The sequence below is a fragment of the Pleurodeles waltl genome, chromosome 11 (assembly GCF_031143425.1).
Source record: "Pleurodeles waltl isolate 20211129_DDA chromosome 11, aPleWal1.hap1.20221129, whole genome shotgun sequence".
In the NCBI taxonomy this organism is placed as follows: Eukaryota; Metazoa; Chordata; class Amphibia; order Caudata; family Salamandridae; genus Pleurodeles; species Pleurodeles waltl.
This window is the reverse complement of record NC_090450.1, coordinates 951,835,033-951,860,946: the sequence shown is the minus strand read 5'-3', so window position 1 is coordinate 951,860,946 and position 25,914 is coordinate 951,835,033. Positions and strand designations below refer to the sequence as shown.

General features: G+C 45.9%; 2 protein-coding genes across 6 annotated transcripts in view; one reads left to right on the top strand and one right to left on the bottom strand.

The window, feature by feature from the left end:
- Positions 1-25,914, bottom strand: part of LOC138266392 (putative nuclease HARBI1) — a 331,311-nt gene that overhangs the window by 145,060 nt on the left and 160,337 nt on the right. The window contains exon 1 of one of the 5 annotated variants that reach the window (XM_069215161.1): positions 6,382-6,953. The exons of the other annotated variants lie outside the window; for them this stretch is intronic. The gene's annotated coding sequence lies outside the window, so the exon portion shown is untranslated. Of the gene's footprint in view, positions 1-6,381; positions 6,954-25,914 lie in introns of those variants that run through there. 5 annotated transcript variants of the gene reach the window in all.
- Positions 7,012-25,107, top strand: LOC138266394 (D-dopachrome decarboxylase-B-like). The gene is made up of 3 exons (XM_069215165.1): positions 7,012-7,213; positions 14,114-14,289; positions 22,430-25,107. The coding sequence occupies exons 1-3, from the start codon at positions 7,106-7,108 to the stop codon at positions 22,500-22,502; spliced, it is 357 nt and encodes a 118-aa protein (XP_069071266.1). The 5' UTR covers positions 7,012-7,105; the 3' UTR covers positions 22,503-25,107.

Below are 25,914 nucleotides of genomic sequence, written 5' to 3'. Positions count from 1 at the left end.
GTAAAAATCAAAGCACCAGTACGATGTCAACAATGGTTGAAATTCACTAAATCACAACAAATAGTAAAAGTATTTAAATGCAGTTAAAACGGATGATGGTAGGATTTGGAATTTGAATTGTGTGGTTTCCTCACAGGAAGATGAAAAGTTGAAAGACTCACAGTAGACTCACAGGTACAGAATACTTCTAGTGCAACCAATGTAACTGTGGAAGGAAAACATGATGTTGTCAGTAGGAGGAGTTCGAGAACACACACCTTTCCAAAGTATTTAAATAATTACATTAGAAGTTGAAAATTGTGATGGTTTAGTCAGGTGTATAACTAAAAGAATGTCTTCTCTATAGTTTAAAAAAATGCATATCTTTATATATAGGTTTAGGTTCTTTAGTTGTTCATTTAAATTAAGCTCAGGTGATTGTGGAAGTATGTGTAACACAAGTTTATTAAAGAGACTCCTCGCACATCACCTCCTCTCCTCAGATCCTCCTAGCTCTCACCCTCAACATTCTAAGGTGCACTCCCAGTTGGTTGTTCCACTCTTCAACATTCTAAGGAGTGCATCTGGAGCCTACCAACTCTTTACATGGATTATAATATAACAGAAAAAGGTTGTTAGTTCTATGTTAATGACTAACGAATACAGTATGAGTATATATACTTTTTCTCATGTGAACTACAATATCATATGAACATATATTATAACACTTCCCCCTCCCTTAATAATGTAATACACAGTCCTTGCGCCCTAAGGGCCTACCTTAATAATGTAATACATAGTCTTTATGCCATAAGGGACACATCCTTGTTCTTGGCAGCTTAACTGGGTTTTTTTTAGATCAGAGACATTCTTCGATTTCCCCACACGCTCCTGTTCTGACTCTGCCTCACTGTTGCGGTTGCAGGTTATACGGTCCATACTCCACGTCCTGCCATCCTCTAGGGTCACTACGTTCTTATGGACCCTTATGATCCTAATGGGTTTAGAGAACTTGTTGCCTATCCTCAGAGAGGGTCCTGGAAGTCTGACCCACTGCCCGACACTCCATTGTTTACTCCTTGTGCCATATTTGCTATCATGCCACCTCCCGTACTTTTGTTGGTTCTGTCGGACTTTTGTTGCTGCTTCCTCTCGCCTCACCCAGAATGTTTCACCACCCTTCAACCAATTCGGGTTAAGTTTAGACCCTGGTAGTGTTCCCTTAAGTGACAGGAACTGGGATATCCCTGTAGCCAAATTGGGTGTGGTATGGTATGACCACAACATTTGTTTAAGGGCAGCTTCTACAGGTTCATGTGACAGGGTCGCTAATTGCAGACACTCCTTAATCATTCTGTTGACCCTTTCCACTAGACCATTAGCCTTGGGGTTGTATAACGCCGTTCTAAAATGTTGGATCCCACTATTCTCCATGGCCCCTGACGTGAATTGCACCCTGTTGTCAGTCACTATCGTACTAGGGATACCTTCTCTCGTAAATGCCTCCTTTAGGAAATCCATAACCTCTTGTGTTGTTACAATACTCACAATCCTGGTCATTACCCAATGTGAGTGATAATCGACCAAAACTAACAGGAATCTTCCTTTTGAGCCAAAGTATGTAAGGGGTCCTAGAATGTCTAAACCTAGCTTGTCCCAAGGTCTAATGGGAACTTCGATGGCAGACAATGGAGATTTCTGCGTAATCTTGGTCTTATCACTCATTGCACAACTAACACAATCTCTCACAGTGTTTTCTACCAACCTGTCCATAGTGGGGAACCAGTATGTTGCTCTGAGTTTACTTTTGGTTAAGGTTCTTCCCAGATGGTTCTCGTGTGCCAAGCTTATCAGTTTGTCCCATAGATCATGTGGAGGTATAACTCTCTCTCCTCTCATTACCATGTTCTCGGAAATATGTAGTTCTGATCTCACCTCCCAGTATCCCCTCAACCCTTCCTCCAAATACTTGGGTTTTTCCGGCCACCCATTCATTATCTTATCTTTTATTGCTTGTAATGTCTGGTCCTTGTTTATTGCTGTAACCCACTCTACCTTGGTAATGCCTGCCAAATCTACATACAGCACCGGTTCCAGAATATCTTTAATCGTCTCCTCCTCTCCCTTCCTAGGTAATCTCGAAAGGCAATCGACTAAAATGTTTCTTTTACCAGGAACATATTGTTTCTCAAAGTTGAAACCCTCTAACCCTAAGATCCATTTGGCAATTCGCGGGGTGGCATGGTCTCTCCCTTTAGTGGTGAATGAGAAAATGAGTGGTTTGTGGTCCGTTCTGATATAGAAGGGTAAACCCCATAGGAAGAATTTAAAGTGGTTAATGGCCCAATAACATGCCAAAGCCTCCCTTCCTATCGTGGAGTAGTTTAATTCTGCGTCTCTAAGAGATTTAGATGCAAATGCCACAATCCTCTCCTGCCCATCCACACACTGGGATAAGGTGGCTCCTAATCCCTCCCGCTTGCGTCGGTAGTTAGCCATGTTTTCCTAGTGGTGTCAAAATTTCCTAGACTTGGACAATGAATTATAGCTTCCTTCACCTTTTCAAAAGCCGCTTGGCAATCAATACTCCACTCAAAGTGGAATTTTATTTTTTAATAAGGCTCTCATAGGGGCTGTGACCTCTGCAAAGTTGTGCACGAATTTTGCCATAAATACTGCTAACCCCAAAAATGATTTGAGTTCTTCCTTATTGGTGGGTGCTGGGGCTTCTTTCACGGCCACCACTAGATCACACTTTGGTTCTATTCCATTCTTGCTTATTTTATGGCCAAGATATTCCACTGATTCTACTCCTAATTGGCACTTATCCCTCCTGATAGTCATGCCTGCATCATCAAGAGCTTTAAATACCTTTCTCAAAATGGAATTGTGTTCACACACTGTATTTCCGTACACTAGTATGTCATCTTGGAAACACATTATTTGGCTAATTCCTTGCAAAATCCTTTGCATGATCCGTTGGAACACCGCAGCAGTCGAGGCAAGGCCAAATGGCATTCTTCGGTATCTGAATGCTCCAAACGGAGTAATGAATGATGTGAGTGGGCAAGATGCAGGATGTAGTTCCACTTGATGGTAAGCGGATAATAAGTCTATTACACTAAAATATTTAGCTGACCCAATCATGCTTACCATTTCATTTATTTTGGTAAAGGGGAATCTGTCAACCCATATGTTTGTATTCAAATCCCTCAAGTCGACACATAGGCGTATGCCCCTGCCTCCCGGTTTCCTGGTGACTACAATGGGAGCCAACCACAGGGAACTTTCTATGGGTTCTATGACCCCTTGCTCAACCAACTTATCCAATTCTTTTTTTAATGGTTCTTTCATAAGATATTGGATAGATCTGACTTTATGAACCACTGGTACCGCATTATCTTTCACTTTAATTTTGTGTTGATAGTTTTTTTAGCAGTCCAAACCTGTCCTCAAATAACCTGGGGAATTCCTCAAATATACTTTCACTGAACATTGGCATATCCACTAACAGTACTTGTTCTCTATTATTAGGGTCTAGTTTGATCCCCAGTTCCTTTTGGTGTCTCCACCCTAACAAATTGGACCCTTTATTCGTGAAATACACCCTTCCCTCAGTATGGCGATCCTTGAAGGATTTGCGTAGCTTCAGCATTCCCTTCAGGGTTATGGGATCATTGTTATACCCCCCAGGATTTATGTCAGCAGGTCGTAATTTGTACCCCTGGTTTTGGAACTTATCTTCAAACGTTTTATAGTTCATGAGAGTGAACGGTGAGCACGAGTCTGCAAATGCCCTCACCCCTATACCATCTAATTCGATGCCGCAAACGGGGTATGCATTGTCATTTAGTCTACTCCCATCAGTTTCTTTCACTTGAAGAACAAATTTATTTCTTGAATCTGTGATTTCTTCCACCTTGTGTACCACTTTCTTATCACTTCTTTCATTTTTACATACGCGGGCATAGTGCCCTCTAGCTCCACACTTCCTGCACAAGCAGTTGTGAGCAGGACACAAGGGGCTGTTAGCTAAGTGCCTGTAGTTCCCACTCCTGAAGCATTTACTTTTGTTCCCTTCCATGTTAACTGTTGTGTTTTTTTTAATTGAAATAGCCTGTAACACTGAGTCTTCCTCCTTATTATACTCATTCTCCTCTTGCTTATGGTATACTCTCACTTCCTTGACCCCATTTGACTCTGGTGTGTGTTTGATTTCTTTCATACATTCAGCTGTATGCTCTATACTTTTTGCTAAATCTACAGCTTCCTTTAGGAATGGATTATGGGCTAGAAGCTTCTCCTGCACTCTCAGAATATTGGTGCACCTCACTAACTGATCACGAATTAATGAATCTTTTAGTTCCCCAAACTCACATGTGTTGGTCAACACACACAGGTAAGCAATGTAGCTGGCTATCTTTTCGTCTTTACCTTGTGTCCTACTAAAGAACCTATGTCTCTCTAGGACTACATGGACTTTATGACCAAAATGACTATCCAATTTATTGAGCGCTTGTTGGAATACATCTAAATTCTCTCCTTCCTCCTCCACTTCATCATCTAGGTCTGTTAAACTCTTGTAAACCTTCCTTCCTCGAATAGCCAAATTATGCAAGAGTATATGTTGTTTCCTTAGGGCCTTGAATTTCCCCCCCCATAGCAATTAGATACGATTCAAATAACCTTGACCATTCCTTCCAGGGTAAATTTGGTTCACCTGTCTAGTTCAGGAATGGAGGAGATTGGGACATCCCTGCCGCTGCCATGGCTCAGTATGGAATATTGAAGTTTGCTGTTACAACAGTATAAGGTGACCTTCAGAATTGTTTAGACTTCTGTATCACACTTATAAATTAAAACAATACACTCACCATTCAATTACAAGTCAAGTTACATGCAGAGTACCATTACAATGCTGGGCACAGCAAAAATACAACATGAAATTCAAATGATAATTAGGTTGTCAGAATCTATGGGGAATGTCAACTGTCTTGGTTTCGTGATTGTTATCTTCCACCCTTTTGAGTCCCGGTAGTCTATACGCGTAATCACAGGTTCATTGCCCAGTTGTCTCAAAATTCATGCCCCATTACCTTCGCTATAGAATACTACTGCAGTAGGGAATTTTTATCGTTCTCCTCCCGGCAGCCGTAACAACTCTTATTTTGATACGAATCCAGAAGAGGACCGCTCTGAGGACGGCTCCACCTTCCTGTACTGCACCAGAAGGGCTGGGTGAGATGAAACTCCGCCTCACCCGGAAGCCTGAACGAAGGAAAGGACTAGGGGTAGAGACCCCACCTTCTGCCGTACTCCAGCCGGAACTTGAAACAGGAGCGCGACGCTCCTATTTATCGCCGCACCTCCGTCTTCCGTCTTTCTTGACTCCTGGCCTCCTGGCCTCTCCTCCGGTGGAGTCCGGAGTCTGACAGTGCCGGTGCCTGGCGTGCCTGCAGACAGAAGCTTGTGCCGGGAGCGCGATGCTCCCGATCGCTGCCACACCTTCCGGCAGCCTTGACTCCTGGTGTGTACCACACCGGAGTTTAATGTATGGGCGTAGATTTACCAGCTACCAGAGGAAGTAGACACACGCGTGCCGATGATTCCTCCAACACAGACAGGTAAGAGGGGCTAGATTAGACGGCGCTTACTTCTCCCAGTACCCTCCAATCTTCTTTTATTATGCTACTCTGACTTGCACTATGCCTGCAAGTAGTGGCCCGATGTCAACAGACATGCTCGGCCCCGTAGTTCGGGAAACTGCCGTGTGAACCGCCCACTTCACTGTTAAGCACACGACAAGCGGATCACCAAGGGTGCCTCTATAGTCCCAGGCTTTTACAGGCACTAGAATCCTCCTCACTTCACACTCACAGACCGCTCCACAAAATTTGCCTTGATGAGGTGATGAAAATAATCAGGGGCAAGGATTCTTCACTGTCCCCTGCGCAGTATCCCTCCTTCGTCGCCAAAATCCACTGTAGTAAACGCGCAGACTCAAGTATGTTGAACACAAGTTTATTGAAGAGACTCCTCGCACATCACCTCCTCTCCTCAGATCCTCCTAGCTCTCACCCTCAACATTCTAAGGTGCACTCCTGGTTGTTCCTCTCTTCAACATTCTAAGGAGAGCATCTGGAGCCTACCAACTCTTTACATGGATTATAATATAACGGAAATATGTTGTTAGTTCTATGTTAATGACTAACGAATACAGTATGAGTATATATACTTGTTCTCATGTGAACTACAATATCATATGAACATATATTATAACAGTAATGTTCTACATATGTCATGGGAACGGGCTCTGTAGATGTCATGGAAACGGGGTGGATGTTGGTGGGAGACTGTTGGAGAAGCGAAGGGCTGGATCAAGTGAATAAAGAAACCTCTTACTTGCATTTACACCGGAGTCTTCCTTTATTTCACGACATCACAGTGACCTGCATGTTACCAATGTTCTTTGCAGCCAGACACATTAGCCCTCTTTGGTATTGTATGCATCAAAACTGCTACTGGGCAAAACAAAGAACTCTCCCACAACTGCATTAACCATTAGTTATCTTGCTGTTGTTAGAAATCCCTCACAATTGCTAGGCACACGATGGTCTCAGCTGCAGGTGTCTTAACCCTGTAAGATATTTTAAAATGCAGTCTCCGTGTGATCAAATAAGTTATCTAAAACAGATTTACTTTCACGTGTTCTTCTTGCCAATTTCTTTTCATCAGTTTTGTTTCAAATAAATGTATAAACTGACTGTCCGCTTCTGCTATTCAAACTCTGCCCCTCGTCACTCATCCCTGACCCCAATTTATAGATTCCTGGAGTAATTGTTTTACCAATCCCAGTACTGTATAGACAAGTCTCTATGTTAAAACTAACTCTCTCCTTTGATGCACATCTGCAGGAAAATCAGAGCTAACTCCAAGGTCAGTGTACGGCTCCTTTAAGAGCACTGAGAGGGCGGTTCCCGGCCATCCAATGGTGAGCCACGTTGAAGCTGCTCTGTGATGTCACAGTTAGGCGGAGTGTTACAAGAGTCCTCTCTGACTCGGCCGGGTACTAGTCTCCGTCCTCCCGCCTCTGCTCTCACCTCCGCGGACACTCGCCGGCGCAGAGATGCCCTTCCTGGAGCTGGACACCAACCTCCCGGCCGCGCAGCTGCCCGAAGGGTTCGCGAACAAGCTGAGCGCGGCGGCCGCCAAGATCCTGGACAAGCCCGAGGCGGTGAGGCCGGGGGCGGTGTGCAGTACACCTGGCACGCTAGTGCTGGGCTCTGAGAGACCGGGAGGCCTCCCCGCCGAGACCCGGAGCAGCACTGGTTCCCTCGGTTAACCCGAGTCTGAGGGTGCCCGCCCCCAGCCACCTCCCCAGAGCCGAGCCCGAGAAAGAGGCACCTAGAGCTTCGCTTCCCCACACACCTTACAGTGGGCTGAGGCAGCACGGGCTGTACATACAGCTCAGGCGCAGAGAAGCGCCCCCGCCTCCGGAGCACAACACTCCAAGAACCGAGCCCAAGCAGGAGGCACACAGACCTCCAGTTCCCCACACACCCTGAAGGGAAGGCGGAGCACCGGCTCCCAGTACAGCCTAAAGTTAGAAAAGACTGCACTGGCTCCCCCTACAGCGGGTGTAAACCCCCCCCCGCACCGCCCGCCTAGAGGCTCTCGGGCACAGTTGTCACTTCGCCCCTGCGCCCCCCCCCCCCCCCCCCAAAAAAAAAACCCACAGCTCCGCCTGGTGCCAGCTCACTACACCCCCTCAGAGCTAAGCCTTCAGCTAGACACACACAACACGGCGCAGTCCAGAAAGATTAACACACATTGTACCAAACCAGGCGACACATGGCATCCGCTCCACACACCCACCCAGAGAGCCGAGCCTTCCGATAGACACGCACGACATAACCCAGAAAGGGTCATTCATACACACGACACAAGTCGCACCCGCAGTAATAGCTGCCATTCCCCACACCCCTAGAGCCCAGCCTTCGGACACGGAGGCACGGCACCCTCGCCACACGCGCCCAGAGAACTGGCCCTTCGAATAGACTGACACACACGACACAACAGTCACAGCATTAGCTCCCCACATACATCCGAAGAGCAGGTCTATGATGAGGTGTGGACACCAGCCCCCCCCCCCCCCAAAAAAAAATACTCTCTAGAGCTCAGCCTTCGACTCAGACACACAGCGGCAACTCCATAAACACACACACGTAGCTGAGCCTTGCTAGACACGCGACAGGAAGGCACACCTGTTGTACCAACCACCACCCGCCCCCCAATCCATACAGCAAGTTTAGGGACAGATGGGGGCCCATTATCACACACCCGGAGCTTAACCATCGGGCACAGGTACACAGCACACACTCGCAACACCCACAGATCTGTGTCTAGAAAGCAGACGCAGGGTACATGCTCCTCGCAGATACCCCCCCCAAAAAAAAGACACAGCTACCCCCGCCCCACAACTCCACCTAGAGCCACAGTTTCCATCCTACAAAGCTGAGTAGACTGCACGTCACCCCTACAGAGCTCAGCCAAGAGACCGCGCCAGCTCCTGACCCCCCCACAGAGCTGAGACTAGAGAGAGGGAGCGCTAGCTCCTGAACCCCCCCACAGAGCTGAGACTAGAGAGAGGGAGCGCCAGCTCCTGAACCCCCCCCACAGAGCTGAGACTAGAGAGAGGGAGCGCCAGCTCCTGAACCCCCCCCACAGAGCTGAGACTAGAGAGAGGGAGCGCCAGCTCCTGAACCCCCCCACAGAGCTGAGACTAGAGAGAGGGAGCGCCAGCTCCTGAACCCCCCCACAGAGCTGAGACTAGAGAGAGGGAGCGCCAGCTCCTGACCCCCCCCACAGAGCTGAGACTAGAGAGAGGGAGCGCCAGCTCCTGACCCCCCCCACAGAGCTGAGACTAGAGAGAGGGAGCGCCAGCTCCTGAACCCCCCACAGAGCTGAGACTAGAGAGAGGGAGCGCCAGCTCCTGACCCCCCCCCACAGAGCTGAGACTAGAGAGAGGGAGCGCCAGCTCCTGACCCCCCCCACAGAGCTGAGACTAGAGAGAGGGAGCGCCAGTTCCTGAACCCCCCCACAGAGCTGAGACTAGAGAGAGGGAGCGCCAGCTCCTGAACCCCCCACAGAGCTGAGACTAGAGACCGCGCCAGCTCCTGAACCCCCCACAGAGCTGAGACTAGAGACAGCGCCAGCTCCTGAACCCCCCACAGAGCTGAGACTAGAGACAGCGCCAGCTCCTGAACCCCCCCACAGAGCTGAGACTAGAGAGAGGGAGCGCCAGCTCCTGACCCCCCCCCCCCCCCCCCCCCCACAGAGCTGAGACTAGAGAGAGGGAGCGCCAGCTCCTGAACCCCCCACAGAGCTGAGACTAGAGAGAGGGAGCGCCAGCTCCTGAACCCCCCACAGAGCTGAGACTAGAGACAGCGCCAGCTCCTGAACCCCCCACAGAGCTGAGACTAGAGACAGCGCCAGCTCCTGAACCCCCCACAGAGCTGAGACTAGAGACAGCGCCAGCTCCTGACCCCCCCCCCCCCCCCCACAGAGCTGAGACTAGAGAGAGGGAGCGCCAGCTCCTGACCCCCCCCCCCCCAACAGAGCTGAGACTAGAGAGAGGGAGCGCCAGCTCCTGAACCCCCCCACAGAGCTGAGACTAGAGAGAGGGAGCGCCAGCTCCTGAACCCCACAGAGCTGATGTTAGAAAGACAGCACCAGCTTCTGACCCCCGGGGGTGAGGTTAAAGCAGTGGTCTCCAAACTTTTTAATGCCACGTACCCCCCCCCCCCCCCCCCGTTGAAAACTAAAAATCATTGGGCCCCCCTCGGAATTTTTCACAATTATTTTATAAAGACAGCAATGTTTAAATATGTCTAGACCTATTTAAACATTGCTGTTAAGTACTGTTACCTTTTTAAAAATGCAATAACATGCTTCTGCTTAAAACAAAGGCCTGTTATCTGTGTAATGCGTCTTTTGGCTAAAGTCTCCCCCCCCAATCACCTGAGGCCCGCCCCCCAGTTTGAAGACCTCTGGGTTAAAGAGACCGCACCAGCTCCTCATTCCTACAGAGTTCAGCCTAGAGACAGCACCAGCTCCATACCTCCACAGAACTGATGTTCGAAAGACCGTACCAGCTCCTGACCCCGGGGGTGCAGTTGGAGAGACCGCACCAGCTCCTCACTCCAACAGAGCTGAGCCTATAGAGACGGCGCCAGCTCCTCACCCCTTCAAAACTCAGCCTATAGAGACGGCACCAGCTCCTGACCCCACAGAGCTGATGTTAGAAAGACAGCAGCACCAACTCCTGACCTGGGGGGGGGTGAGGTTAGAGAGACATCACCAGCTCCTCACCCCTAGAGAGTACAGTGCCAGCTCCTGGACCCCACAGAGCTGAGCCTAGAGAGCACAGTGCCCCGCAGAGCTGAGCCTAGAGAGCTAGCACCAGCTCCTAACCCCACAGAGCTGAGCCTAGAGAGCACAGTGCCCCGCAGAGCTGAGCCTAGAGAGCTAGCACCAGCTCCTAACCCCACAGAGCTGAGCTTAGGACAGTGAGAGAGCAGCACCAGCACCTCACAGCTTCAGAGCTGATGATAGAAAGATACAGTCCCATCTCCTCGCCTGTACAGATAGACAGCAGCAGCTCATCACCCCCACAGTGACAGCACCGGCTACTTAGTCTTCGGAAGACGAGATTCCTCTTCTTCCGCCACCCTACATCCCTGTTCTTTTATCCCACTCGTGTATGTTCTTCTTTATCCCACCCTTCCCTCTTTGTCACTGTTTCCCGTCTTCCACCTTTCTTTTTCTCTTGCTTTCGGTCAGTCTGATAATGAGAAATAAGTCCCAATTACTAAAAATGAGTATTGGTGCCCACTGCCACAAATTAAACGTCAATAGAAATGTACCGGAGACAGACATCACGCACAACACCTGCTCCTCGCACACTGCCAGGGCTAAATGGAAAAGAAAGATCATCTAATCTTCACACCTCCAGACCAGAGATGCTCCCTCAGCAGACCCAGGCAGCTCCAGCACCCAGATCGCCCCCGGGGCACGGGGAGCAGCGCAACTCTACCCAGCTGTGCACGGGTGGTGAGCTGGCCCCTGCTCCCTTTTTCGAGGTGATATGGTGAGGGGAGCTGGATCCCTTATCTCTCCACTCCTCCCCCATTAGCTGATCATGCAAATATAGTATAGTACCAGTTTCTCACACCTGTAAAGCTAGACCTAAAGAAAGACACCACTACCCCACATCCTCACCAAGGGCCAGATGTAACAAAGGTTTTTACCCATTCTGTGTCTATGGGAAAATGTGTTTGTACGTATGGCCCCAAGTTCGTTTTCCCCAAACTGTTGCTATCAGAGGTGGGTTTAGATGCACACAGAGCAGAGCCCAGCTAGGCACATCACAAGGCCCCTGCAGAGCTGGGCAAAACATCCCACTCCATTCATCCTCTGTGCAGAGAAGGACCACACCCACCTAAACCTGCTGTGCTAGGCCCCAGAACCAGCTCTCCACACTACAAAACCAGAGGCTACCCCTGCACCACTCACCCATAGATCTGAGCTAAGAAGGCACCAATCTTGAAAATTCCTTACCACCAGGGCCGACTTTTGGGTGGTGCGATTGGTGCAACCCCACCGGCCACTGACCTCAGGGGGTCCGCTGTGTTTAGCAATAACTTCCGAAACAAACTTGTGATTTAAAAGCACCTGCTGAAAAGTTCCTTGTGCGTTTAGCTTTCAAGAAACCATTAAAATGTCAAGATACCTCTTGTGATTAATGTTCCCGCTAGGGAGAGAGATGGGAGTTTTGGCTGGTGGCACCTTTGGCTCAACATAAAGTAGCATAGGGGGTTAATCTGCCTGCTGCAAAAAAACAGAACTATGGGCATATTTAAGAAAAGTGCCACTTTTTTTTGCACCCCTTAGCGCCCCCCCTAATGTCATCATTTGCGCTTCATATATAAAATACAGCGCACCATGGCAGGAGACGACTAGGGTCAACTTTTTTTTTTTTTTTTTTTTTTTAACACTGGTCCAGCGCTTTGCAGGATTAGCGTAAAAAATGTTGATGCTAATCTTGCAAAGCACCCAGAGTCCCATTGTAACTAATGGAAGCCTCCTTTTAATGCCTGCTCTGTGCGGGTGTTAAAAGTGCCGGAAAAAAATGATGCAAAGAAATCTAACAGATATTTGCGTAATGTTTTTAGGGCCCCCTAGTCAGGGGGGGGATTCCCCCCTTTGCATACATTATGCCTGGTGCAGGCACAATGTAATGCAAAGGGTTACAAAGTGGTGCAGTGTTTTTGGCATTCTAACACCATATTAATGTAAAACAAAATTACACTAATGTGGCGTTAGAATGGTACTAGAGGCTCTTAAATATGCCCCTATGGCAGTGCTTAATTTGTGCTTGTTGTTTCCGGTGCGCAGGACCGGCACTTATTTTTGAGGGCCGGCCCTTATTTTTCTGCCTCAAACATTTACTGCGAGACAAAGGCACATATGGGAAAGACTGAGGAAGAGAAAAACGAAAAAGCGCCTCAATGTGAAAACTCAGAAATCCGCAAGAGTGAGCTGAAGGGGCAGGGAGTGCCTGTAAATGGATTGAAGAGGCCTGAGATGAGTTCAGGATTACGCTGCCTCTGTATTCCATGTTCACACATTTAATTGCAGCAGCAGCATGTTTAAGAGGAGGGCCTTGGGCACCGGTACCTTTTTATTTACAAATTAAGCACTGCCTTATGGGGCATATTTGAAAAAAGTGGTGCTGCACACAGTGCTGCGTCACTTTTCTTGCAACCTTTAGCACTTCCACGCCCCCTCCCCCCCAATATGCCACCATGTGTGCGTCATATTTAAAATACGGTGCACCATGGCGGTAGTTAGGGGACTAGCGTCAGAATTCTTTATGCTAGTCCAGCACTTGCAGGATGAGCATCAAAAATGTTGACGCAAAGCACCAAAGGCCCATTGTAACCAATGGAAGCCTCATTTTAATGCCTGCTCTGAGCAAGCATTAAAAGTGCCGGGAAAAAATGACGCAAAGAAATCTGTCAGGAGGGCGGGATGCTCCCTTTGCATACATTATGCAGAGGCATGATGTGGCGCAATGCTGGCACTGCACCACTTTGTAAATATGGCGCAGCGTTTTTAGCCCTCTAACGCTACATTAGCTTAAAAAAAAATGACACTATGTGGCATTGGAATGGCACTAGGGGCTCTTAAATATGTACCCACGTGGATATTTGAAAATAGTGGCGCCGCACACAGTGCTGCACCACTTTTCTGGCGCCCTTTAGCGCTCCCCTAACACCACCATGTGTGCGCTGTATTTAAAATATGGTGCAACATGGCGGTAGTTAGGGGACTAGTGTCAGGATTTTTTATGTTAGTCTGACGCTTTGCAGGATTAGCGTAAAAAATGTTGATGCTAATCCTGCAAAGCACCCAGAGGCCCATTGTAACCAACAGACGCCTCCTTTTAACACCTGCTATGAGCAGGCGTTCAAGGAGCCGGAACAAAATGATGCAAGGAAATCTGTCAGATTTGTTTGCACCATTTATTTGGCCCTCCCTAACGGGGGAATGCCGCCTTTGCCTACATTGACTGGCGCAGGCATAATGTAGCGCAACAGGATACAAAGTATAAATATGGCACTGCGTTTTTGGCCTTCTAACGCCTCAGCGTAAAAAAAAATTGCCGCTAATGTGGTGTTAGAATAGTGCGAGGGGCTCTTAAATATGCCCCTATATTTTATGTGACTAGCTGAGTGGATTAGTAAAGCCAACCTTTACAAGTGCTTTAAAACACATGAATGTATGTGAAGGGGGAGCGATGGGGAGAGGAGGGGCACATTTGCCGGGTGGTAGTAAGTGAAACTTGGGGGGGGGGGGGAGGGGGGGCAGCACAAACTGTCGCACAGGGTGCCACCAGTCCTGAAGCCAGCCCTGCTTAACACTGACTGGATCACACACCACCAGTGCTCTGCCTTGGACTTTCCAACCAAGGTCCTGGCTGAGCATCTCAAGTCTGTGATCGAATGATGCATACACAGGAAAGGATCTACAAATACAGTTTCTGATTCGAGGATTTGTGCTTTTTCCCCAGAAAGTGAACGTGACAGTGAAGAGTGATCTAACAATGCTGGTGGGCGGTTCATCTGCACCGTGCGTTCAGTTAGCCATCACCTCCATCGCTGTGGTGGGGACAGCAGAGCAGAACAAGGAGCACAGTGCCCGCTTCTTCCAGTTCCTCACCCAGGAGCTCGGGCTCCCCACTGACCGGTATGAGATGTTATTACTATAAATAGGGCAGGGGCCAGAGGGTGGCACACATCTTGGTTGTCTGCGCACCAAGCAGTGTTTGTTTCAGCATGCTGATGCAACAAATGCAGCAACATTGACGAAAATATATTTTTGCTTAATTTTTTTTTTTTTTTTTTTATATGCCTGTCATGCCTTTGGCCCACTAAGGGCACCAAATGTTTTTATCCACGACTTTTCTCGAGGTGCCAAACGATTGTGGGAAACAGTAATTACTATGCAAACTTAAGTCCATTATGAAGTGAAAACTTAAATGTTTATTAATGAGTCTGTAGCACATACGGTTGTCCACCGCAGAGTTTGAAGAGATCTCAAGTTTAGTCCATCTGCAAAAACCCCACGACACCTCAAGGCCAGGTACAGCCAGAAACTGACCCTTGTATATTTAAAGCCACAGTAGAACACAGAGGTCATAAATGCATTACATAGTTAACATTTACCTGGTGCATCACAAGGCTGAACAGCACTGAGCCCATTGTCACATGTCCCTCTCTCTTCCTAACTAGACAAACACTAACACCAAACACAGAGAATGAACAAAACCCAATCGTACAAACAGTTTTTGACACACGGAGTGAATACACAACACACCTAGACAAGACAGGAACCCCAGACCGAGAACCCTACAGAGACAACTTATCCCCCCAAATATCTTGGCGATCGCCGTGACCTCACTGCCCTTTCAACCGGAAACCCCAAGTCTCCACCCTCAGACACCACCTCACTTCTACCACCCTTTTCCCTCTAAAACTCACTATCTTTCACTTCCCTTCACTCTAAGGCCACACCGCTGCCTATACAAAGCAACTGTCTTCAAATTCCAGGATTGGCCATGCTTCAATATGAGCCAATTACCGCCAACAGCCTTTACCTTGTGGGGACCATGAAATCTGCCACAAACTGCTGCTCACCTCACCAGGTCTGACTTTAACCCAATCACCCTTATTGATAACGCACCATTGCTGTTTTTCCAGTGCACCCATTCTTTCGAACCTATACCACACATCAATGGGGGAAACCAACTATTTCCCAGGCTGCCTACCACGCATCATTTTAAACAGCATTTTCCCAGTATTGGCACTCAGTGATTTGATTAGCCCACAACATGTGTTTAATGGCATCCTGAACAGACAGCCCCACACTACTTGACAATTCCATAGTACCCTTTGCCAACCTGTTGATCCTTTCCACTGTGCCATTTCATTGTGGATTGCACAAGGACATACAAACATGCTTCATTCCTATGTTGTCGACCAGGGTGAGTTGTGCACCATTGTCAGTTACCAACACTGAAGGAATACCTTCTCTCCCAAAGTCTCTAAGACTGATATGGTAGAATTTGTGCTAAACACCTCGTAAACACCACCTCAACCATTTGAATTTGGCATTCACCATGACCACAGCAAACTTCTCCTGTTCAGGAAGGAATGCAGATGGACCCACATCTGTGACACAAACGAGGTGACACCTTCCCCATACAGTATGATGCCCCCCCCCCCCGACTCGTGCTACCAGTTTTGTTGCTAATCACACTTTTTTTTTTTCAAAGATTTTTTTTTTTTTTTTTTTTTCAACAGCATTGACTAAATCCGACTCATCGTCTACTTCAGTCATTTCAGAGATATTCCTGTATTCTACTCACTCCATTTGGAGTGATCTCAAGTTTATTCCATGAGCAGAAACCCCATGACACATACTGCCAGCAACTAACCCTTGCATATTGGAAACCACAGCAGAACACAAAGATATATATATATATATATATATATATATATATATATTTATTATTATTATTTTTTTTTATCCATTACATGATTAACCCATGGCTCATCACAGGACTGTAAAACATTGAGCTCGTACAGTATTTTAGAAAATGAGCAGTTTTCTTCTTGGGTATTTTTATCTCTTCAGTACGTTGTGAGATGGCCAGAGAGCGTGGCTGAATAAGTATGTTGTAGTCAGCTTGTGGATTCTACTGATCAGTTCCCCATGGCACAACTTGACTTTGATGCAAGCCTTACCTATATCTCCCAGAGAGCGATTGTATGGCCACTGCTGGATTAAAGAGGGTAAAAACTGCTCTTTGTGATGGTGCAGGAGATGAAGGTACCAGGGTTTCTGCAGTGCATCTTGGGAGCTGATCATTCAGGAGCTGACAAGGGAGACTTGTGGCAGTGGTTCCAGCTATCTCATGAACCTACTGCTGTTACAAAGGTCTCGATGGCTGGTGCCTACAAGGAGATGTGCCCCTGCAGAGAAGCATATCTCTGTTGGGCCACCTGGATGACACTCTAAGCCTAAAGCGTAAATTGGCATATCTGTAGATCACAGGCACAAAAATGTCACTTTGAATTAGGACACTGGTGTACTGACACACAGGTTGTAATAGACATTTTAAAAATGCTAACCTTTTCTCCTGCTCCCTATCTCTGTCCTCTCACTCACCTGTCTTTGTTTCTGTCACCTCATCTTCACTCTGCTCTCTTGGTCATTCAGTTTCGTGCTTTTCATTCTCTCCTCTATACTCCCATCCTGTTCTCAGATTTCTTACTTTGTATTTGTTTCTCTTGACATCATCAACTCAATTTGAACCCTCATTTGCCGAGCTCCCAGGTTTTTGCAGGCTGTAGGGATACCAGTTACCAGTCAGAGTTGTGAGAGATGATAGAAGGCTCAAATTGGGGCAACTAAAAGGCTGAGAGTTGATACCCCCCACTAACCCTGGGCTAAAAATGTAGCATCGCTAACATGTCAGAATCTTTTCACTATACAAAATGCAAACACCTTTGCCGGTGATTGTCGTTTAAAGAGGGGGGATAAGAATCCCAGTACTCCCAGTTAGCACCTGCCGTATCACTGCTGTTTTGTGAGTGTTAAGAATGTCAGTTTTGAGAGTGGGGATGTTACCAGGCTGCAGATTCTCCATTATGCTAACAGTAGCAAACAGAAACACACCTGTGTAGCTACAGGGAATCGCGAGGCACTTCTCAAAAGCGCAAATAGGCACTTTAAAGCATGCAAGCAGGTTGAAAAACAAGATGCAGCTGAAAGCTTGGGACGTGATGCTGAAATTGGATTTTACTAAGCATATCGGGGCATTTCCCAGCAGGCTGTAAGATATGATGAAGGGGTTGATGTTTTGGACTGGATGGGGTGTCCCGAGCCTAACCAATGTATTTGAACATTTGTGCTTGAATATGCACTTTTTTTATTTCTCCCCAAAAATTTTCTTGGGGAGAGGTATACCCTTTCACCAAAGGGTTTTGCGAAGCAGACTATTGGGTGTTGTAGATCTCTACAACAAGTCATTAGCCTCCTTTTACAAAGCTTTCACCTAGATGTTTTTTATATGGACAATACACTATTCATCTAGTGGAGGAGTAATTCTGTACATATAGTACCTGAAGGGACAGTGCTTGTATTAGACCCTTTGCGGGGGCTGAGGGGTGCATAGGAGACGTAGGGCCTGGGCCCCATGGAGGTCGAGGCAGTTTGCCATTAGTGTCTTGCGATCTGTTCTACTATGGCTCTGCAAACAAAGTATAATCCTTTCTGCACTTGACTCGGTAGCAAGGGTGAGCAGTCGGAGGCTGCTTAGTGAAGCAGTGTGGAGCACAAGAGCGCAGAACTTAACAGTCAACTAACGGACACAATCACATAAGGTCCAACCCACTGCTCAACTCTTATGTAACAAAAGAGTACTTTAATCTCACAACAGAACTAAATACTTAACAGTCCAATGGATGCGTCGTACAGGGCTGCTTGAACAGTGAGGCACTACACAGCCCCCTCCTTCCCAGAATGTATACTTCTCCAGCTATGGTCGAGATCTTGCTATTACCATCCTACTACACTTGTGGAATAGATGAGGATTAGGCTCATGTTCCATTATCTCAAAATGTTCTCATCAATTAAATGAGCAACTCGGCTCAGTGTCTTCTGTGGTTCTTTTGCAGAAGGTCTCAAGGGGGGCACGATTGACTTGTCTCCGTCTTTCATCCCCAGGGGCAGACTAACTGAGCACCAGACTTGGACAGACCTCTTGGTCGGCTGCAGACAGTAATCGGCTGTGACAGTTTCAGCCTCCAGGCCAAATCTCTTGCAGTGCTGTCCTTGGGGCAGTTACGTGGAGCACAGCTTCCTGTTGCAGTATTGATTGTATCATTTTATCAGCAGTGGCAACACCAGTCTCTTAATCCTGCGGCAGGCTGCTGGGCGACAATGGATTACATACTTTGGTACAGTCTTGTTGGAGCTTGCTCAGGAACTATGCAAAGAGACTGGGGGACCCTTTTAGAGCAGAGGGCGCACATGAATCACTCTTTTGGAGTTGTCTACTTCCTTTGGGTGTCCCTTACCCTAGGAAGATGCTGTGCCTCTCCTGGACAGTCTCTCCTCCTCCAGGGACAGTTTTGCTTCTGCCCTCTATTAGCAGACAGGCAAGCTTCAAGGGTTTTAATCCGGTCATCGGCCCTTTTAGCAGAAAGTGGTCATGTCCACACTGGGAATCTTCATAGGCTGCAAACACCAGTCCTGGTTGCAAAGCAGCTCTGAGTACACTGGAACACTCCTTTCCTTGGCCAAGAGGAACTGGAGACTGGAACAAGGAGGTAGTTTGGATCACACTTTTATACATGTTTTCTAGACAGACAGTGTGGATCCACTGTCTTAATTCTTCCGGGCTGCACCGGATTGAGTTGGTTCTCTTTCAAGTGTCAATTCTAGGCACAGATTTTGTGCAAAGTGATGGTGCTTGCCAAAGTATCCTAAGAAACAGCCAAAATAAAGTGAACTCGATGTACCTGGCTGTACAAAGCATTCCCGAAGAAATAACTGGAGACAGAAAAAAAACGACAGGTCCTGCCTGGAAACTTTCACACCTGGAACAGAAACCGCAGAACCTCTACCACCCACCAAATGACAATGCTGTGGAAGAACTGCTTAGCAGTCCTTTGCAAACAAGGATTTCGTGGAATTTCTAAAGAGAATTCTGTCCAGATCCTCCTCATGTCAGTGTCCAGCCATAGGGATGCAGGGTCTGCCGAGAGCCAGCCCCATCCTCTTTCTTGTGCTATGCTAAAAAGGGGGGATCCAAAATGGATCCTATTAACCCCAGTACTTGCTTACAACACACAGAGTTCTGCTACCATCCTTGTGCTGCACATGCATCTCTGTCCACAAGGGATGTCCACGGAAGGCTCCTGGTTTCACATTGCAGCTTTACATGTGTGGGATTAGTAGACCACACTCACACTGGCACAAGAAAAAGGTCTGGTCATACTATAGTTTAAAAAAAATACGGTACCCAGGGTATAGGCAGGAGTCTGTTGCCTATTATGTGGGCATGCTTGGTGTGCCCCACCATGTCACTATACAAGTACTGGACCTTGCATTGCCAGGGCAGGTCTAGTCTTCTACAAGCATGTTAGATTAGTGTGACTCCAGGGCCAAAGTATATCAGTATACCAATTTCGTATGCAGTTGGGCACTCAGCACAGGGGTACGTGCCCATTTACTATACAGAGGACATTCCTGTCCCAAAAACTTGTTTAAAATAATCTTGTACTATGAAGACTTTACATAGTCCGTGTATTAAGAGGAAACGTCCTTAAAGAAATGCACTCAACAATTTGCATAAAATATTTTTTTGCTATGCCTCTCAGCTCATTAAAGAGGAGCCTCGAGTTTTAAAACTATTAACCTGAGCACGTCCTCATCAACTACTCAACTGAGACCAAGATGAAAATGTTCAACTGTTAATGTCCAGTTATTCAGACGTTTTGAAATCTGAATGTCTTTTTTGGTAGTAAGGGTGGTGGTGGGGAGGGGGCAACACCTGCTACCCCTTGCTTGCTCCTGTTGTCTAAGTGAGAGGTCATGAACACAACGGAAGACAAACAGATGCTAAAAGGAAAACCTTAATCTTTACAATCTGTTGTTTGTAGGGTTGCACATCACATGCTGTGCACTCTCCTGCCATCTAGTGTTGGGTTTGGAATATTTGTTTTTCTTTTAAGTCATTCTTTTGATTTCGTGTGTGCATTGAATGGCATTTGATCGTGTCCCTGTAAGGACAGGTAAGAAAGACATTCCAGTTGCATTGACTGTAAAGCAGTCTCTCCCCCGCCCTTCCACCCTCCTGTTTAAAGCATTGGTTTGTGGAAATTAGTGTGAGTAGTATGCAGGACTGTTTTTAAGAACTGCTTGGCCAACCAGTGGTGCTTGTGTGACTAGTATGTGTGAACGGATGGTGACCGAAAAAGCCATTATGGCTCCCTGTTTGAGTAGAACATGCTTGTGGAGTACCCAGAAGTGTGCGTCTTACACTCGTACAACTGGGATGAATGCAGTTCTACCCTCTGAAATGCAACTTCCTAAATGTGGCGACGAGAAACCAATAAAGAGCTGCTTTGTCTTGATAAGTGACATAGTACATAAGAGCTCGTCTAACATCTAGTGTGCAGAGCCATATTCTGTACGAGCTTGTTGAATAAAAAATAGGTAAGTCAGTGGACTGATTTTAAAAATGAAAAGCCTTGTGCCTACTACAACTTGTCTTTATGTCCCCGAAGCATGAGCCTTCCATGAACAGTGCTTGAAGTTAGGTAACCGTGCAGCAATGTAATTGCCAGAAGGAATACAACTTTCAATCTCAGGTAATGTGGAGGGCAGGAACAAAATGGCTTACGTGGTGAGCCCATTAGTCTTGTTAATACTATATTTAAATCCCAAGAGAGTACTTGGACAATTCTTGGCAGATTGATCCTTTTTAGCACTTCCACGGAGGCCTCTATAACTGATATTTTAAATACAGATTTGTCATGTCTGCTTTGTAGGCATGCAGCCGCGGCAGTTAAATGTACTCTTATCGATGTAAAAGTCAAGCCTAACTTTTGTAATGTTAACATAAAACATACAAGGCCGATGACTAAAGGGTGTCCTTATCAAAGGTTTAACAGTAATGCACAAAACAATTCCATGTGGCTTTATAACTAGCCCAGATAGCTGGGTGACTCGCTTAATTGAGAAAGCACAAACGTGGATCATCCAGGGTGAATCCTTACATGCTCAAAGTATCTAAATTCTAAGATTTCAGTCGCCAAATAGCGAGATTTCAGATTGGGTAGATTTGTTGGTGCATTTCCCTAGGAGAGAAAACCATTGTGGTCGTGTCCAAGTAGAAGAGGATCAGTCTCGCTGGTGCCTGCTATACCTTCCAAACCGCCTAGGGGAATCATTCAAATGATATATTTAGGGAGGATTTCCAAATCACTTGGGTGGTGGGTCCCTGGGGGCATAACTTTGGTATTCAGCCATGCACAGCGCCCTCTTGGCGAAGGATTGGCCTATGGTTAGGATCTATGTACCAACTCTTCAACCAGCCTATGGGCACTGTACCCAGCCCCCAATACACCGAAACAAGCTGCCAGTCTCTGGTCACACACAGTGGCCTCTAGGCACCATGCCTGGCCTACTACAATGAGGGAGGGGGTAATCCTGAAAGTGTTTATCTGTTCACTTTGGCACAGTCTCACTAACATTAAATGTGGCAACCCAGTTCTGATGCATCACATGTATGCAAATGCCCAACTCTACCAGAACAACTTTGTCAGGATAGCTACAAGTGTACCCATTCAAAGTGCACTGGACACCTTTTTGTAACCCTAATACCCCCAAAACTATTGAACAATTATCCCCAATCACGAAGGGAATATTTTTTGAGAAAAATTCGAGTTTCATGCTAGGTTTGATGTAAATCTGTTTTGTAATTTGACTTAGCAGAGAGCTATTAGAGCTCAAATGGAAATGTTTCATTTTAGACATTGCAATCTACAAGAAAGTTGACTTGTCAAAAATAATCGCTGGGTGGCAGATTTGTCAAAAGCTGCCAAAGTAATCACAGAGCGAAGTCCCTTACTTAAACTACAACTTCTTTGTTCCACCGAGTTTAGATATTGTTGTATCTGGATGATTGCTTTGTGCCAGCTGGAGTTATTTGTCTTAAAAGCTGAAGTTGTATGTAAATATTTAGTAACCAATCACTTGTTTCAGTGATAACGTCATGTTGATTTTTTTTTTTTTTTTTCTCTTTTTGGGGAAGGATTTTACTTCGCTTCTATCCACTGGAACCCTGGCAACTTGGGAAGAATGGAACTGTTGCAACTTTTTTGTGACCTTCCAGGACCACCACCATGTACAAGGAAGACCTCTGCATTCTCAACTCTCTGCAGCACCGTATGTGATTTGTACTCTCACTCTTCATCCATGATAAAGTGACTCTAGGACCTTTCCCTTGGAAAGGTTTTTTATTTTTGTGCTGACCCTAGATTATGCCCATCCAGATTTGGAGCCCAACTCCCCATCTAGAGTCTGATGAGTGCAATCAGTGAGCTGATGGTAGTAGGTACCAAGGTTTGTATCGGCTGCCCAATGGATTGTGGACCATAGTATGCAAAGTCATTAACAAAATGTCTAATTTCTGGAGATGTTGTAACTATGTCTTGTTTCTTAAAGTGCTTTGTTCTGTCTAATGGATGAAGCGAAATAACTGTTTGGTAATCTTTACATACAAAATGCATTTCATATTGTACCTTACTTTGCCCATGACTGTAATTAACCACATGGACTCTGTCCTTTTCTTCTCTTGAAAGAAGATCGAAGTTGTAGCTGCCATCGGATAATGTAACTCTGAGGAGAAAGATTTGTTTGTTGGTTCATGAACACAGAACTTTACAGAGAGTGGAAGGGACAGTTAGTAGGACTAGTACCAGTGTTTGAATCGAGCCTTTTTCAGTGTGTGAACTTTTGACATTTATACCCTGCATTTTCATGATCTAGATTAATAGTGAAGAGCCTTAACAACGAGTTGCCTTGCCCCTAAAAGGATGTGTGCAGAAGCCACAATATTTTATGTCTTTGCATATGCACTGGTCATATTCTTCTATTGTTGTTTTCCCTGCCTCTTGTTTGTGGTCTGTGTCTTCGAAATAAATATAGAGGATAGAAAAGAGATGTTTATAACGTGAAACAGCAAGGAGCAAGCATGACAATGGTGGTCCTAGAGCCTGTGGCAGAGTGCGTGGTGGGAAGATTATTAATAATAATAATAATTATTATTATTACTCTTTAAATCGTGGATGTTTTCTACTGTGGTCCCTGTCTCCTATTTAATGGCTCTGAAATGTATGTGAATTACTCCCACTTCACATCAGACAGGATAAACCTCTTGCAGCTGACCAAGGCAAAAGGGAAACTTTGTTAACCACCGCAAGGAAGTACTTGCCCCACGTAACAGCTTTGGTCATGTGGAGTCTTCTGTTTCCACTAGTCCAGATCTCCTGTATTATCATCTGTGAAATGCCTGAACATACTTATTTTGCAATTTGTGCATTTACGTTGCTCGACTGGAAATGAGATCCTGTCTTAAAGCTCATATCCTTTATGCTGGTTCATTCTGTTGGTAGAACAATGGGGACCATCTCTGGCCTTAAGAAATACAGACACGTTTCCACTTTCAGGTTGCAACTGTCCTGGCTTACCATAGAGCACCAACTTCTGCATCGAGCCCCTGTCTCACTTGGAAAGCCACCAATACAAAATCACCCAAGTATCTTTTAGATCTTTTCAAATTCCATCTACTATGCTATGCTTCAACTTGGGCCACAAACTGATCATCCCGAGCAAGATCTGAATGCCAAACCCTGAAAGGTGGGGGATTTTAGAAAATACTTCACAAGGAACGGTGGCCACTCAATAATTTCACAGCCTTCTTAAACTCCATGAAAAAACGTCTGCTCAAGCATGGTTCTTCCATCTGGACTATATCAGGAATACCACAGAAATATGGATTAATATTCAGTGCCTGTAAAGACTCACCATATCTCTCCCATCCTAGAAACAAGATCATTGTCACCTTCAAAGTACTCATGACATACCCATTCTTTTTACAAAACAAGATGCAAGCATAATATTTACAATCTTACAGTTTCCAATTACTCTTTTTTTTTCTGCCCTCTTTCCAGCCTTACACCTCTTTAGCTGCCTGTGTCTTCTCTTTTATTGCTTACTACCTTCATAATCTGCAACTCCTCCTTTCAGTTAATAGTATCGCCTAAAATATTCATCTTACGACCAGAATATATGCTGTACCCAGAAGTTGGTCCCATGGCATTTGTTGAGCTTCAAAAATGTTATACAAAACAATCGTATGCCTAGAGAATAGCGGAGCCACTCTGACAAATTGCAGGCATTTAGGAAGGAGAACAAACTACATTTTTGGAAGGCTGATGCTCTAGGAATGATGCTGCTATGCCCTTGCCCATACAGATGGTGCTTTCCCCGGACTTGAAATAAAGTTATATTTGCTCCCTCTGCCCTAGCCTCTCACGTTTCACATTCTGTACCTATGTCTGCCTTCTAAGAGGAGAAAAATAAATGTGTATTGTATGTAAATTTATCCTAGGTGGGTAGTTTTAAAGTCTGCTATGGATCTGCCTCTATGAACCAACATGACTCACAGTAGTTATACATACGTAAAGCATTGTTTCTTTGAGTGCTAAACGAATGCCTGATGATAGTACATAAAGAAAAGCAAGTGCTAGCCTGAAATTGGCTTCCCACTACAACAAACTAAGCTAGTCATAAATTCGTTATTTTGTGGAAAGGACAGCGCATGGTTTTGTTCATTTGTATCGCTAGACAATTTAGTAAACATTAAATAAAAATGAAGCAAGTGTGTGCAAATTACCTTGATACCAATAAAAGTAATTGTCTATTTGGGTGATGGCATATTTTATTATTCACAAACTGTATTTATTGTGGTTATAAAGGTTTGGCTGCGAACAGCTTAGTTCAGTGGACTGTGGTAACTGAGTGTAGTTAGTAAGCTCATGATTGTCATGTAGAGCTGCATTATGACTGATTTCTGTTACACTCTCACTTCCCTTTACTACCCAACAGAGCAATATTAGGCTTTTCCTGCAGTTACTCTATTGCCCTGATTGGACAGAAGAGTTTAAGCGGCTTTCTACGTGTTTTATTAAATAAGTTTGATATGCAGTGACTCATTCTGCCCCGCTTCTTCTGTTTTGCCTTTATACTGCAAACGTTTTTTCAATATGCCGTTGGTGTATCTAAGATGCAATTTCATGAAGAAATATTAACATTTCACAGTGAAAACATAACGGTCTCCTAGGATTGGGATCAGTTGCCACCACTTACCGGTGGCACCAAAACTTTAAGATGTTGTGTTAAAAATAATCCTAGAGGACTGGAGAGCCACGATACCCGTCGATTAGGGATAGTTCCTGTTCCGGAGTCCTTTTTATGCGACACTTGTCGCTAAGATAGAGCCAGTCTTGCAGCACCTACTTGCACCATATTTGGGACTCTTTGTGCCACGTTAGCCAGGCCAGGAGCCCATGCTACCCTTCTTTCTATAGACTGTGTAGACAAGTCGGTAGCCTTGCAATTCTTTTAGATTTTCTCTTTTCAGCTGCTTTATTTACTGTCCTGTTCTTTCAGATCTAGCCCTCCTATGCTGTATTTGATTACTCAGTGGCCTCTATGGTTGTTGCAAGCTTCTGA

What these genes read in the sequence shown, in the direction of transcription:
- LOC138266394 (XM_069215165.1), top strand. Translation starts at nt 7,106, where the DNA reads ATGCCCTTCCTGGAGCTGGACACCAACCTCCCGGCCGCGCAGCTGCCC. An exon ending in TCCTGGACAAGCCCGAGGCG is followed by an intron (nt 7,214 to 14,113) that starts GTGAGGCCGGGG and finishes CTTTTTCCCCAG; the next exon opens with AAAGTGAACGTGACAGTGAA. An exon ending in CTCGGGCTCCCCACTGACCG is followed by an intron (nt 14,290 to 22,429) that starts GTATGAGATGTT and finishes TTTTTGGGGAAG; the next exon opens with GATTTTACTTCGCTTCTATC.